Source organism: Clytia hemisphaerica, unplaced genomic scaffold (assembly GCF_902728285.1).
Source record: "Clytia hemisphaerica strain Z4C2 unplaced genomic scaffold, Clytia hemisphaerica genome assembly, whole genome shotgun sequence".
Lineage (NCBI taxonomy): Eukaryota > Metazoa > Cnidaria > Hydrozoa > Leptothecata > Clytiidae > Clytia > Clytia hemisphaerica.
This window is the reverse complement of record NW_027103640.1, coordinates 175,637-195,382: the sequence shown is the minus strand read 5'-3', so window position 1 is coordinate 195,382 and position 19,746 is coordinate 175,637. Positions and strand designations below refer to the sequence as shown.

The 19,746-nt window shown below is 36.1% G+C and overlaps 2 protein-coding genes across 2 annotated transcripts; one reads left to right on the top strand and one right to left on the bottom strand.

Annotated features, from left to right (window-relative positions):
* Positions 1-257: 257 nt before the first annotated feature.
* LOC136802841 (uncharacterized) lies at positions 258-18,951 on the bottom strand. The gene is made up of 12 exons (XM_067059601.1): positions 17,929-18,951; positions 16,801-17,149; positions 13,771-14,730; positions 12,457-13,224; positions 11,756-12,019; positions 10,833-10,964; positions 10,014-10,226; positions 8,576-8,704; positions 7,804-8,076; positions 6,958-7,488; positions 1,661-1,858; positions 258-953 (listed from the first exon to the last, which is right to left on the bottom strand). The coding sequence occupies exons 1-12, from the start codon at positions 18,910-18,912 to the stop codon at positions 775-777; spliced, it is 4,980 nt and encodes a 1,659-aa protein (XP_066915702.1). The 5' UTR covers positions 18,913-18,951; the 3' UTR covers positions 258-774.
* Positions 5,148-6,276, top strand: LOC136802835 (melatonin receptor type 1B-B-like). Its single transcript, XM_067059595.1, has one exon. The coding sequence runs from the start codon at positions 5,161-5,163 to the stop codon at positions 6,274-6,276; it is 1,116 nt and encodes a 371-aa protein (XP_066915696.1). The 5' UTR covers positions 5,148-5,160.
* Positions 18,952-19,746: the final 795 nt, after the last annotated feature.

The following is a 19,746-nucleotide window of genomic DNA, read 5'->3' as shown; positions in this document are numbered from 1 at the left end:
AGCACCTAGCAAAAACTGAAATTTTCAAAATCATAACAAAGTCGTACTTAGAAATTATACAGCCCTTCAGAACAAAGAAAAAACTAATTTTAGGGTAACGTAATTTTAGGGCAATAAAGTAAGGACTTTCACGTAATAATTCTGCCAATCCCCGCCAATCAAACCTTCCTTTAGATAGCAAATTGCTTAAAGATGGTCCCACTCAACAAAAATCCCCCACGCTTAAAACGAAAAAACGGAGAATTACCAAAATATTGAAACAAAATTTTTTATTGAGATAATATTTCTATAAATCTAATCTTCATGAACTTTGAAAATGAACTTTTACTGAACAATTGTATTCCTAAATTTCCTATTAATGACCTAGTAATAAGTATTATAAATATAGAAAGCTTTTAAAACAGGTCTACCCTAAAAAATATCAATAAAATATTGAGATGAAAAATATACAGAATTTTAAAATTCTCAGTTTTTTTTAAGATATATCAAAATCAAGTTGTTACGAGAGGTGAAAGAAGGTTTATGTTACTCTTTCTAACAAGAAGTATCTAAGAGAAGAGCATTCCTTGCCACTTGTTTAATCGAGTACAAAAGAAAAACGACAAACTTTAACTTGGCAACAGTTATCCCCGATTGAAGGGCTAAAATGACATTGCACCGCGGTCCTTTAAAAGTGTAGAAAAATCGATGAAACCTTCTGCCAAACAATATTCGTTCATCTCCTGACGCAATACGTATGCAGCTTACCTTTTAGACTAGAAAAAACGAAGGATCTTACTTGGCTCCTACCCAAAAAGTTCTCAAGATTTGTTTCTCGACTCGTAATCGATAAGTTGTCCTTGAAACGATATCAAACTCGTTATTACTTAAGTAATGAGTCGTTTTCTTTGAAGCGTGAACACAATTTGGTAGAGCATCCCTTTCCAAGATTCTTGCTGTGTCTATAGCCTCACCTGTAAAACGAGAAAATTACCGAGTGGATGAAAACTCAAATGGTAACCTAAAAATTGGAAGCTTCATCTAGGTTTCACCGTTACTTGATCATTCGGACACTTTTTTTTAGAATTTCTACTAGACCCAGTATCCGGAGTACCTAAAGCTTAAGCTTCTCGGGAAGAAAAGTACTGTACTGTCCAGAATTTCAACGGACGAAGACTGAGCACGACAACAACAAAACAAATCCAAAACAAAAATATATTTTTTTGCTTCTTGTTTATCTCTGGAGCTAATTTTTCTCGCGTCCGTTGACCGAAAATGACTTGCTTTATTTTTAGGCGCGAATTACTAAAAAATGGAAAAATGAAAATGCGGAAAGTCTATACTATTTCTCGCGTTTGGACAAAGGAGGTACGCTCCGCTTGCTCGCTCCGCTTAACAATAGGTTTTTGTATTCTTTTTATGAGTTTGGAATATAATCAGAGTCTTTATAATCGCCTAACACATTTTAAATATGTTTTAAAGGTTTGAAATACATTATGATGTCAATTGGAAAAATATCGGCATATTGTTACTTTGAGTCGACCCCTTTCTTCACAAAAAGAATTCCTTTCCTTACTATCTCTCTTCCAGCGGAGAAAGCTTCAGAAGTTTTTTCCAAAAAAAGGGGGTTGGAACTACTATCGAACAGCTTTAAATTTTTCGTACAAAACTGAAGACATACCTATAAGAGTATGGTTTGCTGTTCCTGATGTCGTAATCACAGCGCTTGTACATGGTCCTGTATATATGCCAGCTTGTAGTGTGACACTATGTGCAGGGCAGTTGGTAATCTCGAGTGAACGAGCAGTCTTGAGGAGTTGCGTAGCAAGCATGGTGACGTCATAGGCGTGACGGTTACTGTTTGAATCGAATCCAGCTCCTTGAAGATGAAAAAAAAAGATTTTTGAAGGTAGTTGTGCAGTGAAAAATTAAGTGGTAGTCGAATCCCTACATCGTATGAATTTTCATCTGAAAACCTTTAATGTCCGTACTAACTTACGAGTCGATTCGATTACAATGCCTCTCAAACTACAGCCTTGAAGTATATACGAAACTATGAGACTATTTCCCTGTATTAAATCATCTTTTCAAAATTTCACATCCTTGCATGGTTTTTCGCTTTTCCTTGGCCACAAATATAAGAGCTCAGTGGCATGTAAGGGTAGCTAATATATTCCCTCAGGATTCCTAGATTAAGATTGACATCAAACAAAGCAGTACTTTTCTCAAAGAACTAATATCACTGCAGTATTTTTTATATTTAAATCTCTTTTATCACCATTAGATTTGGTATAATGATAAGTGATCAAAATATCGTGTGGTGGGATACACTCATTTCTTTTATAAGCATAACGTTTATAAGCATACTGAAGCTCAAGTTTCCAGAAAAATTAAACATATACTAAGCATACCTTGAGGCTCAGCCAAAGAAATTTTTAGAATCATAATTTCCAAAACTTCAGAAAATAACAGAAGAATGAAGAAGAGAATTACAAACACAATTCAAAAATTGATGTGTTTTTTTTTTAAATCTCTTATAAATAACACAACTTGGTCTCTTAAGAATGTACACTTTCCAAACTTACATAATTTTTTACCAAGCATAGGGAGCTTCAGCCGAAATTTACCGTATGCTTAAAAAAAATGAGTGTATGAATGCTGACGTGAAGAAACTACAATGCTTGATCAAGGTCGACAGTCAACAAAAAGTGGAACGATGGAGTAGACCTTCCTAATGATGATGAATAATGTCCATAAAAAACGGAACAATCTTCGAGAAAAATAATCAACGGCAGACGTAACCGAATGATGTAGATTCTAGAACCAAACCCTTTTTCAAGAGATTCTTTTTGAAATTAAAATTCATAAGTTGTGTAAACATTTTGAAGTTAACTAATGTTTAGAAATCAGAATAAATATGACGTTCTAGATGAAACATCGGTCTTTAAATTTTTAGTTGTTAGATTTCTATGGTCATGGTTTTGGGTGAAGTTGTTCTGTGCTGCAGAATGATTTAAAGGTTAAAGATAGAAAATCTAGCAATATGAACACAAATACTGAAAATTTCGAGGAGACAATGGGCTTTCATTTCCCTCTTTCGCTGAAATCATTTCATTATTTAATTTTTCGCGACTAGATGTGGAAAAACCATCAAAAATGTTTCCATAATGTTTTGATTGTATAGCTTTTGATTGTATAGTTTGCTAATTTTCACTGTTCAATACATTATATAGGAGATAGAATCTCACAAGTTATCGCGATTTGAAATCAGTTAATTGGCTCTGACGCAGATAGGGAGAACTGATTATTTCCACAGGGGCTTTTTCTTTGTTTCCCAAAACAGCCCAAAATGGTCTTTATTTGTTGCAAAAAATAGTTTTGAAAAAAATTCCTTTTTGAAATTGTATAATCTTCGTTTTGCTTAATTCAGAATTTTTTTTTAAGATTTCAAGATATATATTGGGCTTTTCCAGAAAAAATCGTGCACCCCTTGTTGAGGAGGTCCATTTCCGTTCCAAGGGGGTAAGGTTTGAAAATGCAGTGGAATTCCATAAGGGTAGACGAAAATCCGTCAAAAATAAGCGGAATTCCAAGGGGGTAATGATTGAAAATTTGTAAAAATTCGGAATTCCAGAGAGGTATGATCCTTAAATTGCCTGGAATTCCAAGGGGGTAGGTCACAAAAGGTTGGACCTCCTCAACAAGGGATGCACGGTTTTTTTCTGGAAAAGCCCATTGATTGACAGAATTTGATTAATAAATATCTTGAGTTGATCAGTACTTATTTTCTCAAGAAGAAAAATGCAACTATAAAGTTTAACTTTTTAAGCTACAATCATGGATAGAAATGTTTGTCAAGAAGAAAAATGCAAGTATAAAGTTTAACTTTTTAAGCTACAATCATGGACAGAAATGTTTGACAAAACACTGAAAGTTATACTTCAGAAATTTAGAAAAAAGATCCCCCCTCCAACTGCAAAGCCCGGTGTGCATGGCCGTCCCACCGTTCATTGAACATTGCAAATGGGGGAAAGGGGGAGTAGCTGGGAATTTTGCTTTTTTCTCGTTATTTTCATGGATTGTATTTTGTCAACTAGATACGGCAATCATCTGTGATGTAATAGGAATTCTAATTCTTTAATTGACTCCAACTGCAACTGATCTTCTTCGATTGCCCATATAATGTTTGTTTTGATTTTATCATCAAAATGTTCAACAAGAGAAAGGAATAACATGCAATAATTTTGATATGTTTTCAAGCTACAGCCAGTCCGACAGTTTACACGCTTTTTTATAAGAACCAGTAAATTTTCGCTCGGGCTAAGCTGTTCTTAATTTTTTGAAATTTTCTGGCTTAAATGTTCTGACGATGTTTTTAATAGTTTATTTACTTAAAAACTTAATCTTGAGTTTGAAAACAGTGCTTTCTAAAATCTGAGGCTTAGGATTGTTCTTAGTTTGTTCTTAGATTTGGTCAATTTTCAGCCTCGTGTTCTTATAAAATAGTTCTTGTATAAAAAAAAGCGTCTAAATAGTTCTGCTAATACGGATGGAGTGTTTTCAGACCGTCAATCAGGGAAAATATCTTAGACCGGTTTATCATTAAGATCTTTAGTAATCTACTAATACGACCAATTTGGCTTAAAAAATCAGCACTGAATTGCTAAACAGATAAAGATAGTAAGATTAATTGGCCATTACACATCACTAGTTAACAAATTTGAATATTTTTATGCTTTATCAGACAACTTACTGCAAATTTTGATTTATAAAATGACATCCTGAAGAAGTGCTATAGATTGGATAAATGACATTGTTTACGAGTTTACGTTAGGGAGAAGATGCAGACTTGTAGGTCTGTCTCATCCAGCGATGAAGGAAGGGTTAAATAACTTTAGTGAAATAGGTGTGCATGAGGAGGGTCTGACGCAGCAGTATTATCCGGTCAATTTGGGAAAACAGTCTTTGGAATCAAGTTTTATGTTTAAAGTTAAAATCCTTGTTATCTTTTAGAAACATCACATCACTGTTGCATCCAGGACACAATTTTAGTTTTCAGATTTCAAAATTTGCTCTAGATTTCTCTGGATTTCTAAATATTGCATTATGATCTTTCAAAGTATAAAACTGCTTTTTTTTCGTTGTTTTCAGGTTAATAAGATAAACCATTGATTGAAAAAGATGCTTCAAATGTACCGGAAAATCAATATCTCATCCAACAATCACCAACAGAATCAAACAACTTCTTTACCAGATAACAGATTCTCAAATGTTGAGAACACCCACCAAGATCTTTCTTGTTATCAGAACATCTATTTAGAATATAATGAGAATACAAGGAAACATTTATTTGTTCTTGGTAGTTTATACATCTTGGGAAGCATCTTAGCAATCACTTTCAATCTGCTCTTCTTAATAGCGATGAAGCGAAATCGCCTTCTTCACAAATTATCCAATTATCTTCTAGTATGTATGTCTATATTTGATTTAACAGGCGGTCTAACTGTACTACCAGCTGGAGCTACCATATTGATTGGGCGTGGCTATTACACGAAGTTTTGTCAGCTAGAACAATACACTCAAAGCGTTGGGTATACATTAGTTTCCATGTCCTTTATAACGATCTTTACAATCACACTGGAGCAATACATCGCAATATGTTACCCCTTTTTTCACCAAAATAACGTCAAGTTTAGAAAACTCTTAGTTCCCATGACAACATCATGGACGCTAATGGCTATAGCTTGTATCATCTGTTGGCATAATAGTGCATCATGGATCTATTTCCAAAGCATTGCGGGATTGATAATCATAGTAACGTATATAACGGTTGTGTTTTGTTACACCAGATTATACTTAATCGCAACGAAAATGAGGCGCAAGATCACGATCGGAAGTCGAAACTCGCAAGAAAATCACCGACCGACTCGCAGACACACAAACAAAGCAATCATTACCAGTTTCTCCATCATTTTCGCATTTTCCATATCTTACATCCCGATCAGTATATTTAGTTTAAAGAAAATGATCAGTAAAGTAACACATTTTGAACAGACCGTGGTTTACGAATGGGTTCAATTGATTGCACTATACAGTTCTGTTGTAAGCCCATTGGTTTATTACTGGAGGTTGCGAGAAGTGAGGAGGGAACTTTTCAAGATTCTGAGGACTAGCAGAGTGCGGGTGACAGGACATCGATTGACTTTCGAACAGACTTTTGGTGGTGCACATGATATGACTTGGGTAGAGGAGAATATTCATGCTATGCAAAGCGAGAATGCGACCAAAAGGCATTAAAGAAACTTTAGTAATAGTAACAGTTTAGCTTTTTCCCAACTTTTTGATAACTTTTTTTAATAAGAAACCAAATACTAGTTATAGAGAATCTTATTCATTTGTTGGACTAACAAATTGTAAAACTCCTAGCTATCCCTGTCGTTGTATGCGACGTAAACTGTTCCATTCTTAACGAAGGGCGGATTTTCAGTTATGTCTGGAAAGTAACAGATAGTATAATTTTTCCAGTTCTCTGCATCAAATCATTTAAATATTGTAGCTCAACTTTCATCATTTATTTGAGAGTTTTCCACGGGTCCTTAAAATCAAACCCGTAATCTTCATCAGAAGTATTCGATTAAATAAGAATTACAGTTCGATTTCACTTCTCGAAAAAATGGACTAACTCCTCTTCATTTGCTGTTCTATCTCAAATAAGAATCAAAGAAAAAGTTGCGATCAGATACATTTAGAAACTTCATTCTTGTTCACTTTAATTTGATATTTTAAAAAGATCCAGCTATCCAAATTGATATCACAACCCACGACCAATAATGTAGAGCCAGAAAAACTGGATATCTACTTTGGTAGAAAGGTGAGGCTATTTATTGCTAGGAAATTCTACCAAGTGTAGAATTTTTTCGTACATGTCAACTAAAATATTCCCCTATAAAGTACAAAGAAAGATAAGACAAATCTTACCAAAAAGTAGCGTATCTCCTCTATTCTTAATATAATTGATCTTCAACTTGCATTTCTTGATGATAACGTGGACAGTCTTCCATAAATAAGAAATAATATCCACCAGCTGAGTTGGGCTGGAGAGTGTGACCATTCTATCTAAATCGTGAACACAGACAATTAGCACAGTCACGTTGTTATGTTGTGTGGGCGTCATGGGGTCACCTGACAAGAACTTTGTCGCTAAAAAGGGCGGTAACATTCGTGCAAGTAAATCAGCTATCTTGTCTTGTTCTTTAAAAATCTGATTTGTGTCATGGCAAATGTATTTTTCCAAACTTTCCGTTTCTCGCTCCAATAGGATGGCACGTTTGAGTAAAGGTGATCCTTTTAAGGGCGTGATAAGTTCTAACACCTCAAGGGCGTACGCGAAGGGCGGCCGCTCGACCTCACTTTCACTCCAACAGCTTTCCATCAGCATTTTAAGGATTGAAGATTCACTTTCGTCAGCGGGGAAGAAAGAAGAGTCGACTTTTGGCCGCAGTAAGGTACCTGAAAAGAAAAGATGGTTAAATCAATAAAGGAGTAAATCTTCACATCGTCGCTAATTTAAACATTCTAACTTTCCAAACTATAGAGAAATCCAAAATGTAGATAATACTTTATACCTATACCGGCCAAAACTTAGTCGGCCTTAATTATTAGTCGGCCCTAATTTTAGTCACCTAGTCAAAATTTAGTCACTAAGGGCCGAGTTCTTTTTATTGATGAGGTTCGAAAAATTAATCAGAGCTGTAGCTTAAGATACCAATAAAAGAAGCCCAAATCAACGAGAAAATAAGGTCACACAATGGGTAGGATAATTACCATGCACAGCAGTTTTGAGTACGTCCTTTCCTGTTGTTTCTTGGCCAGGGTTCATTTGATCCAAACTAACTATTGGTTCACGTAAATGGGCCACCGCTTGTACAATATGTTCGATGCTCATTACGCTGATCTCACTATACGGTGGCCGACGACTAATAATTTCCGAGAGGATAATTCCGAAGCTGTAGACGTCCGCTTTATTAGTGAACCGGATAACTTGATCAAGATTAGTCGCACCACTACATGTTAGTTCAGGAGCTGTCCATAAAAGACCTTAGAAGAAGAGATATAAATTGTATAAGTTTTACTTGAAGATCCTACATTTTGTATCTTTTTTATCTTGTACTTTTGTTAAAAGAACTGTTTGAGAAATTTTACAGGTTTTCCCCTTTATTGAATTCCAACGAAATCCAACATGAGCCTCTTCGAAATGGGATTCAATTTTTTTTCTCTACAAGATCCTTATGGTAAAATTATCACGCAATTTAAATTGCCGGACACTCAAAAACGTTGACAAAAAACTGGTAGTATATAGTTACACAGTTACACATATGATCTACAATCCTGGCCATAAACAATTGGGACAAACATCTTTTTCAGCTTTTGTAGTATATATACTGGTACTAAAGTGTCTTCCCTCCCCTCCCCATTGTTGAGCTCTGATTTGCTCCTGCAGCTTATCAACAATGAGGGAGGGAAGAAGGGAAGGAGCCAGTGGTAGTTCATAGAAGAAAATTCCAATATTTATGGCCAGGATTGTAGCCTGCCTTACTTCGGTAGTCTTTCTCTGAGTCATCCATCGATTTCAATTTGAAGCTATCTCGTTTCGCTTCAAATCTCTTCTCGCGTTTGCGTGCTTTGACCATCTTTAAGCCGATGTCTCCAACTTTCGTTTGCCAGCCTAAGAAAGAGAGAGACAAAACGCTAACATTAAGACAATATCTTTAAAAGTGACAATACAATGGAGTCTCATAACAAAACCCCGTGTACGGGGAACACAAATTTGTTCGAGTTAAGGAAATTCTGAGTTAAGGAGTAAAGTTTATAAGGCATTGATAACTGAGAAGGGACAATAAATTTTGTTCAAGTTAAGGGGACATTGGAGTTATAGAGGTTCGAGATAAAGAGACTCTACTGTGTCTTTCACAAATTTGATGATTTCTTTTGTAGTTATACAACTGACCATACATATAAGTTCATAGTTTCTAGAGGGGTCAAAACCCCCCTTAGGTAAGAGGACCCCCCCCCCCTTAAGTGCTAACCCCCCTTAGGAAACTCATTTAAAATTTCACACCCCCCTTAGAAAATCAGTATAAATGAAACGATTGTACAAGAGTCATAATTAGGTTAGCTGATTTTTGTTTTGGATATAGACTTCTATTTACAAAGGAAAAAGTTACTTCAATAAAGAAGGAAAGAAAAAAAATTAACAGTGTCGCACGCAAACTTTATTGGAAAAGAAAAAAATTGAAATTTCGCATAATTCAAGGAAAATCCCCCATTATCTAATAAGACCCCCCTTAGGAAAGTCATACTTTCAACACCCCCCCCCTTGCTTTTGGATAATCAAAACCCAAACCCCCCTAAATGTAGGGGGTAGAAACTATGAAGTTAGGTTACTTTTATTAAAAACCAACTCTTGCAAACCCAACATAGTTGTGGTCAACTCATTCTAATTCGAGTCTCTCTGTAATTCGAACTGAAATATTGGTCCCCTCAGTTGAAAAGTGGTTCAAATTACTCTCTTCAAAATTTTCTCTAATTCAAATATTTAACATAACATTTTGGCCCCTTGAAGATCGAATTAGAGACTAGTAGTATACTATAGAATAAACAAGACGACAACACGATTCACTTGATTGTTAATAAAATGTTAACATGAATTGTATACACTATAAGTAAAGTTTGCGACCGCAGTCGAGGGCGACCCGAAAGCTCCCTTTTCGTAAAGCTGTCTACCCGAAGGTAGGGGAGGGCGCCACTCCTTTCCCTGGATTTCTCCACTTACCCTTGATCCGTCTCCTTATTTGATGAGCATCAAGCAGAGAGGCATCAAGTACCATTTTGGGAATCCAGCTGAGGATCGAACCCACAACCTTGCGCACCGTAGCTGGATGCTCTACCTTCATGCTACGATCACTCTGCTCGTATACACTATAGAAGAATCCGAAAAACCCGACCATTTGAGGAGTAAACAATCTGGTACAAACCTTTATAGACCAAGCAGTTAGTGGACTTCAAACGCCCGTGTTTGATTTTTGCAATATCATGGAGATAAGTCATTCCACGGCAAATATCTTGCATCATGGAGTAACGAACATCCCATGTCAACCAAATATTCTTCGCATGTAGAACATCATATAAACTTCCCATGTTTGCGTTCGGTGTGACCACGCCTACCCGTGATTGACTAACAATGATACCTACAAAATAAAAATGAGGAGAGATTGGAATATGAACATATGAACTCAATACATAGTGTGAGCACCCCTCTTCTTTTCAAGAAGGGTTTATAGGGAATGGGGGGTTTGAGTTTTTAGGGGGGGGGTATTATATAAAAATAAGGGTGATAACAAATTTTTGGTTAAGATATGTATCATATCTTAAATTGGTCAAAGAATTGGGTATAGTCCAACAAAATAGCAATGTAAATGGCAAATTTTCCGCCTGCGGCGCCATTTTATACCCTTTCTTACCATATAAATTTGAATTTTTTGGTATTAAACGGTTTGTGAACCACCATTGTAGTTAGTGCGGGTTCGAAATGTTTTTAAAATAGGGGGGATGCATATACAGGGGGGAGAAATATAAATATAAATCTGCACACTATGCTCAATACTGGTTCTTATCATTTTGCAGTGATTCAAAATTTGGAATGTAAATAAACAACAAAAACTCATAATGGACGTTACTACAAGTTTTGACACAACAGTATTACACGGTATGACTGGGACTAAAGATGCTTGCCTTGAAATAGAACTCGGACTTCCCACACTAAACACAGGGGTGATGATGATTGTCAAGCTTACCTAATAATTGTTCAATATTATTATGTGATAATTGACAAAGTTGCTGTATTTCGTTCTTCACACCAAGCGTGATTTGAAAGTGAGGTTTTTCGATACATTTGATAAAAACTTGTTGTCCAGTGAAAGTCAAACCTAAAAAGACAATGCACACTTAAAAACGAGGTTCGATACTCAGGCTTTTGGGTTCTAATCATTCGCTTTTTGACGTCACTTTGAACTCCTAGACTGCTACCTACAAAAGCGTCAAATCGAATTTGCGTCAAAACACTTGGAAAGGCTTCGTTTTCTTTCGGAAATAACCAAGGTAAGAGATTTTCAATTACTGTTAGGTGCCTAATTAAAAGGGAAAGTTGGAGTACATGAGGGGCGCTAACAAGGTCCAAGGGGTTGAAAAAAAATCTAAATATAACAAGCTATATCCCAGCTGGCACACAACATTGTTTCAACGTCCATGTGACATTCATAACGTCCAAATAACGTTATATGAACGTTAGAACAACGTTGTGTGCCAGCAGGGTATAGAGTTATCTGGTACTCGATGTAGAAATTTTCTTCCGACACGCTAAAGCTCTGAAGGTCGGGAAAAGTTTAACATCTGGAACCTTTGGGTTACCATTTTTCATTTTTTCTGTAAGGTCTCTCAGGCAGCAGAGATTTTCATGCTAAATTCAGTCGGGTGCAACCGATAGTCAAGCAAAAAGTGTAAGGACAGCTAGACACGACTGTGATGCGGTACATCAAACGATGACTACTATAGGTCTCCGTGATATTGGCCCGCTCCTTCAGAGCTTTAGCGTGGGCCGCCAATACACCATCGGAATATCAGATAAGGTATAGAGTAAGCATTTTATCAGTACGAAGGAATGCGAAACTCACTTTGAGGCCAAAACTTGAAAAGAAAAGGAAAAGAAAGAACAACGCACCTTTCTTATAAGTTGTATACAGTAACTTATGATTAATCTGTTTCCCAACAACTTTTGAAGTATAATCAACTTCTTCAAATGTTTCCAAATCATTCCATTTCATGGTGTAATCTTTCTCGGACGCCTCTATCTCCGCAACTGCATTCTGCTCTTGTGTTTGAATGAGTCGAACGATATACAACATTAGGAACACTCCACAGACTGTGGTTCCAATGCCAGCAGCAATGAAACCGTAGATAATGGTGTACTCATTGCAGTATTTTCCTAAGGAAGTAATATAAACAATAACAGATATAACTTATGATTGAAAGTTACCTGATCTTCTTGAAATAAGTTTTAAAACAACAGAGAGTCGTCTAAATGACGTTATCTCTTTGGTTGTCTCTTTCTACACGAGTCTTATTTGAACCTGCAACATATGACGTGGATTTTTGAAAACTTCAAGTAAACAAATTCTTAAGTAAAAAGCTCCCTAATGAAACAGTGGAGTCTCTATAACTCGAACACACATGGGAACTGATTGGAAACTTAAATATGTTCGATTTATAGAATTTTCGAATTATGAGGACTTATAGGAATTTGGAGGTTAATAAGGGATTGTTTAGTGAAGGGACGAGAAAACTTGTTCGAATTAAAGGATACATTCGAGTAATAGAGGTTCGAGTTCTCAACTATATACAAAATAAAGGAAAACTTCTAACCTAGGTACAACCATTCGCAACTTTTGCACGCCCCATCTCCAAACATGCCCTCGTTACAAACACCATGAACACAAGTTTTCTTACAATCACCATTACAATCACGCCCAAAACGCCCCGGTTGACATTTACAGACCTGGGGCGCGATACAGCTGCCATGAGTTTCATTACAAGATTCTCTTGTACAAAACGGTTCATTACAATAAGTGCCACTCCAGCCTGGTTGACACATAAAATCGTATATTGTAGTATTCTCTGTATTGTATGTCTCACGGAATACAAAACGCAGACCAGAACCGTGAGGAAAACATACAATATTTTGAGTGAAGTTCACAAAGAATTCCGTGGTCAGTGTTTTGTTCGTATCATTCAGCTCAACTAACATGTAGTCAAGGATAAGTTTAACTTCATTGAATACAGTCGGAACTAAATTTGTGTATATCATGTTACGGAAGTCTGTTATAGGAGTACAGATTGGCATATAAGCGCTCGGTAATTTATCACATTCGTCAAGATCATCATAATGGAAGATATTCCACATGCTGTCAAACGTGATGTGACACGGTGGATCGTGATAGAGACACGGTCCACGCATGAACGTGTTACTGATTGTAAACTGTGGAGATACGGAGATCCAATGGTACTTATTAGCTGGCGTTAAACCTTGACGTGTGGCTTCGGGTAGGACGTAACTGGCGCGTATTGAATCCAAAAACATAATTATGGTGATATTTCGTGGGATTCCTTGTAATTGAGTTTCAAGATTTTTACCTGAAAAAAAATATTTTTGTCTTTTTACAGTACAGTAGTCCTTTTTTTTAAAGGAAGGGGTAAATTTTTCTGAGTCACAAAGTCGTTTATGATATGCTTATATGTATTATTGGGTTAAATCGCACTTTAATTATGCTTTTCTAGTTATTTGACATCGTTCATGCTCGAAATTTTCTTTTACAAATGGGTAGGTAAGAATGCAAAATTTGAACCAAGGTCTTCTGTAACATGCTTTATAATAATAATCTTTCTCTTTTAATCACCCCAAGGGGTATATCTACACATATTTATTAAAACAAGGTTAAATGCCACACGTAAATTCAACGGTTAGGCTTTTCCAACAAAGAAGAGTAAACCATACTCTAGAGTCACACTATAAAAGTTCCCTCGCTGGGACCCCTCTTAAAAGCAAAAATAGGTGCTTGTATGTGCAGACGGCAGTCTCTATAAAGGTCCGGGTAAAGGTTAGGAAATTTTTCCCCGATTTTCTTCTCTCTCAGGATGGTTTCCCCTCCCCTTCGTATATACAAGAAAACTGAACCTTACCTTGGGCGTCAACGATGATATCTTTATAAAGTTGAAGGTTCGCTCGGTAAATAGCATACAAATCGCTGTAGGAAGCGGAGAAATCTGTGCGCAGGAGAACAACACGTCCGCTTGTTTGAACTTTCTCTTCAAGTAAAATTGCATAAAAATTACTGTCTGGAGGTAGTGATACAAACATTGAATCTTCAAACCCTTGATGTACAAAACGATGCTCAATATCAAACACGAGTTTTTGTTGTTCTTTATTTCTATGCAAATGTTGTTCGAAAAGGATTTGTTCCTCTGTTGTTTCAATGAAAAACATGAGATGGGATTGATTGGTGTGTAGATAAAACTGACCGTCCGTGGCAAAAGACTGGGTTCGAATGGAACCAGTTTTTGAATGGATATCCAGTTTGTCAACGACTTGCGTTTGTTCTGCCATAACTAAGACGTTAAAATCATTTGTGAATGTGAGTTCCATCTGACTTTGGACGGTTACATTTCGTTCTGTTTCTATGGAAACCGTTACTATGGTGCTACCAAGGTTACAGTTGGATAACGTAATTGAACCAGTACCATTTGTAAGGTTCGTAACGCTGGCATGACAACTGGATGAATTCAATAATTGCACAGCCAGCACTTTATCAGCATCTAGACCACTGTTGATGAAATTTCCTCCAGATTTTGATCTGACTTGAACGATGGTAGGAAATAAGGGATTCTTGATCTGAATTTTGTTCAGTGTGGATAGTACTAATTCATCGACATCGTTTGTTGGGTAATGTATACAGTACCTTAAAGAAGGGTCTTCATCAGGTTCGACCAATACTGAAGCATAAGTTGAATTATCGAAAGGAGAGCAATCGGTCGTATTGTTTGGAATTAGAGCAAATGGTATGACGAAAGGGAACGTTAGGTTGACGGCGTCTTGACGGCAACACAAGAGGACGGTCTGTGATGTTGTGAAATTGTCACCCTCTGATGAATAAAGAAATTGGTAAACTGTTTAAGAGCCAGTTTTTTTTAAGAATGGGGCAGTTTGGGGCAGTTCCAATAGTTTGAAACTTAGATTTTTTTTCATTTTTGGATATGTTGTTAAGTACAACGAACTGAGTAAAATCCCAAAATATTTTGGTTTGAAAATCCATAATGGGGGATTTATGCCAATTTGAAGTTTTTGACATTTTTCGGCATTGCAACTTAAAAAGTTTTTTGATGTAGAACCATGCTTTCTCAAATCCAAATAAGAAATTGATTTTTGGTGATTCTGAAACTATGGCCAGTAAACTATACTCAGTGGCTGAGTTAGGTCTCGTATGCACATCGGCGTATAGTCATTTTTTCGTTTGATCATGAAAGTATAGTCCTTGAAGAGTCAGAAAACGTGTGTTTTTTTAAACTTTAAACATAGACATATTATATACCAATCGATCACAAATTTTATGCTGATTAATAAAAATCTCAGAACCATGGTCTGAAAATTTCGTTATCTGGAGACATGAAGCACTTTCGATTTTGATTTTTTGAAATGACCACTTTTGGTTCCAAATTTAAGTGGCTGTAACATTTGGTTGGCTTACTTGATTTACTTGAAATTTTCGGAGGGTCTTGCCTACCGTTCAAATAATAAAATTCAGGAAAAGTTTTTTTTCTACATGAATTTCGAAATCCATAATGGCGGACTCAAAATTTTATTTCTTCACATGGGCTCTTAGGCTCTGCTAGCCTAGGAAAAATATTTTTTAAGCTTAAAACCCTGCATATTATATACCAATCGATCAGAAATTTTATGCTGACTAAGAAAAAGGTCAGAAAATTTTGCTATCTCGAGCTATGAAGTACTTTCGTTTTCAAAACTTAGAAAACGTAAGTACTTCGTATCTCTTGACCTAACTCAGCCCCTAGAGTACTATACAATTTTCAAAAAAAAATCAAAATTTTCAAAATGGTAGCTGGAGTTATGACGTCACAAAAACACTACAAATTTGATTTTAGGGGTATTTTAGAGCCATCTGACCTGTCCCAGGGGAGTTTGTTACAGCTCAAAATAATAATTCCTGGTAGTTCAGTCCCTGGTCTATCCATTTGAAGTGATTGCAATAAAAAATTCCTCCAACTCTTCTGTTCCTGAAAGACAACCGCCTGGTCTCTTAGGATCAAAAGAGAAACCTATGTGATCTCCTACCATTAATTTTTTATCTTGATTTAAAAATGTTCTTAACATTGCTCGAAAAATGACTAAAATTTGGGATATTTTGGTCCATTGGCAAACTTCAAAGGGGTCTAGGTCACTGAATTTGTTATAATGTAAGGGCTATGATGAATCTTTTATATAAAAACAATGAAACTAGGTGAAAAAAGTTGTCAAATGTGCTTTATTGGGCCAAAAAGGCTTTTTTTCAATTTTTTGACTAGAGCTGAGGTCATTCTATTGCAGCCAGTAATTGGCAGTTAGAAAGTAAATTTTATCTGAAAATCATGATTCCGTATCACATTCCAGAAAGTTTCTAGGAAAATCAAATATGGTACTCTTCGAAAGCTTATAGAGGCTGAAATTTCACTCAAAGGCGGCTTCTAACTCCCCTGACCCCCTTAATTTTGTAAAATTGACTTAATTTCCGACCATTAAAAGATATTTCCGACCTTCAAATTATATTTCCGACCATTAAATTTCCAAATTTTCAGAGTTTTGGATATTCGACCATCAAATGATATTTCCGACCATTACGCTATGATATTTCCGACCATTAAAGATATTTCCGCCCGTCTACGGAAAAAAAATGCTTCTGTGACGGGCTTGCGCTAAAAATTGTGGTGAGGATTTCACGTCACTGAACCTTTGTAAGGGAGTTTTGCACAAGAATATAATATATATATATGCAATGCTTCGCCGCTGCCAAAAGAATCCTAATCGTAATAAATTCAAAAAGCCAACGAGTCAAGGATTGGCTACTTCTGGGTAACATGAGAAAATGAGTCGCTCGTAGCACTTTTATAGCTCGTAAATGTCAAAACGTAATACGAAAGGGACAGAAAGTTTTGATATACCTTGAACAAAAGTAGGATTTTGATGTTCTTCCACAAGTGCGACATCTCTGTTTAACTGATTCTCCGTAAAGCCATCTGGACAGGAATATATTCCGTATATACAATAATCAGCGGACGGAAAAGATATGTTGTCCGTAGTAGAATTATTGTTATTTTTGTGGATGCAGACGTCTTGTTTAACGAATGCGGATGACGAGTTTCCGGTGCCAATGCTTTTCCAAATGAGTGAGCCAGTTAAAACCACTCCTTGGGTAGTTCTAGGACATTTTTGGTTTGTTTTCAGTAACGCATACGATCCAGAAGGCCATGGTATTGGAGATGTCTCTGATGTTTCATCGAGTGAACCAACCTGATTAAAACAAAGGAATTCAGAATTATGGTATAGGTTCCCTTAATTGTCTTCTTTGCTTGAATAAGTTCGTATAGGTTATTATGTTCTATTCGAATCATCTAAAATATTTTTTATGAACAGAGCAGTATTTTGGAAATCGACCCGTACAATTAAGCACAGTTAATTTCTGTAAATCATGTAGCAAGTTTATCGTTCTAGTTTAAAGCTCAGTACATATTTAGTAATTAATCTCTTAAAATTTCACAACCTGGTATTTACAATATGGTGCGTACTTAATTGAAGAGGAATAAAAATCGAAATCTTTTTTTGTCAAGGGGGGGGGGGGGTGATGAACCAATCCAAAAATTTTTAGTAACTATTCCCCGATTATTATTTCAAATTTGCTATCATCTTTCGACTGTTTTTTAGGAGGTCTAGTCTGTATACAGACCTGCAAATCTACGGCTAATATCAAAATTCATTGTCATACAAAACGGCAGACGATAAACGTGGAAGAGTAGAGTAGGGAAGGCCTTCCTGCTCAAAACTAATCAGCTTATTTTGTGTATTTAAAGTACGAAACTGCATAAAAATTTTTGAAAAGGACCTTTTTGTCATGGTTCAAGTTGAGTAAAATTTTCCCATGAGCGTTGAAAAGTCGGAGAAAAGTTTACAAGAGAAAAAGCTTAATCACATCTTACTTATATTTCCATTAAAAAATACATCAATAAGGGCGCTCAGGTCTTAGCATGGCAAGTTAATTTAAATTTCCAGTGAAAAGATTTAATTTATCTTACATGTTTTTGTGATAAATCGTGACCTTTGATAACTCGAAGCCCGAAATCTTTTCGAATGTAGTAGCCATAGAATTGAATGCGCATGCAAAATCGATCAAATTCCGTATCATTACTGTCTAAACAGTTTGATTCATATTCAAGAGGTTCCAGGCGAAGTTTTTCGACTTCAATTGGGTAGTCAAACCAATATCGAAACGAGCCATGCTCATTCTGAAAGTCTGCACTTTGGTTAGTATCGTTCACATAAGCAGAAAGCCATCCCTCGCCATTATGATAATTTAAAAGAAATTTTGAGATCCATAATGAACAATTTTTGACGATTCCATTTTGTATGTAAAGACCTGACATCCATACTTGGCCAGGAAAATCAATTTGCCAAAACTCATTTTCAAAATCTGTGTTTGAACACCAGCCAGCCCCTTCAAATAGACCGATTCGGAAAGTTTTGTTCAAAGCAATGTTTTGAGGTTCGTATTTAAGTAAGCCAAAAGTTTTGTTTTCTGTGTAAAAAGATGAAGCACTAAAATGGTAGTCTCTAAATTCAGATGTGTCTATAGGAGTTATTCTTGAAGGTAGTATACAGACTGAATGGATCAGCTCCGAAGTGTCATCACAAGACATCTCCAAGCTTGTCTCCCAACTTGAATGAGTTTTGTTTCGTTTCGAGCATGTTCCATTAGCTAGCACTGTCCACAATCGCTTAACGTTTGATCCAAGAGTAATATCCAGGAGAGAAAAATCGTCAGTTTCAACATCCTGAAAGCCAAGTAGCAAAGGCCAAACACGAGTCTCAGAACCTTGTAAATGAATCTCATCAATCGAACACAGACCAATACTATGGTCGAAATACGTTGCATTTTGTAATCGCACACATAAATTTGATCTTGATAAAAGTGTCCAATTCTCAGGGCAAGGCGTAATAGCTGAATGTATACCTCCCAGCAAACTGAAAAGTAATAACGTTATATAAAATGAAGCTGTCATTTCAACTCTTCGCTTCCCTGTCCATTCATCCTTTTCAAAGCAAGCACCATTATTGTCAACATCACATTTCGAATTCCAAAAAAACATTCGAATCGGGATATTTCGAACAAAAAATTCGATTCGAACGTTCGAAAAGTTGAGGTAAATTTGCAGACCCGAAAAAAGATGTTAAATGTAAAAGGGGAACTAGATTAGATGTTTCAAACTCTTTTTAAGACTTTTTTCACATACACGTAAAATTTTACTTTATACGTTACAGAAAATCGTTCGTAAGGCTGTCTTTTGGGAATTTTCCCGACTTTACTAGAGTTTTATTGATTAAGGTTTTTTCACATGCACGTAAAATTTTACTTTAGACTTTAGACCTTACGGAAAATCATTCGTAAGGCTGTTTTTTGGGAATTTCCCCGACATCATGTAGAGTTTTTATTGATCAAGAGTGTCTTACGTGACTTTTCCTTCCGTCCAAAACTTTCTGAACGTAAGCAAACTCTACTTAAGGCCTTAAAACACTACGTAAGCTTAGGGAAATCCCCCATTCCATCCAGAAGGTCTTAAGTAAAATTTTATGTGCATGTGAAAAAAGCTTAAAGCAAAATTGTTTTGCGCAGTCTAAGGAACAACTTACCTCTCCCATCAACGAAGAATTTATATGCTTCATCGTGAATTGGTTTTCATTGTTTTTTTCTAAAATCTATAATACAAAAATAGATCAAACTCGAACCCTGATAGCTTTTTGATAATGTTCCACTCCGGATTATCTTTTTAACGCGCACAAAACCTAATTCAATTTCTATCAAAAGTTATTGAGGTTTGAAAAAACACTGTCAGCGA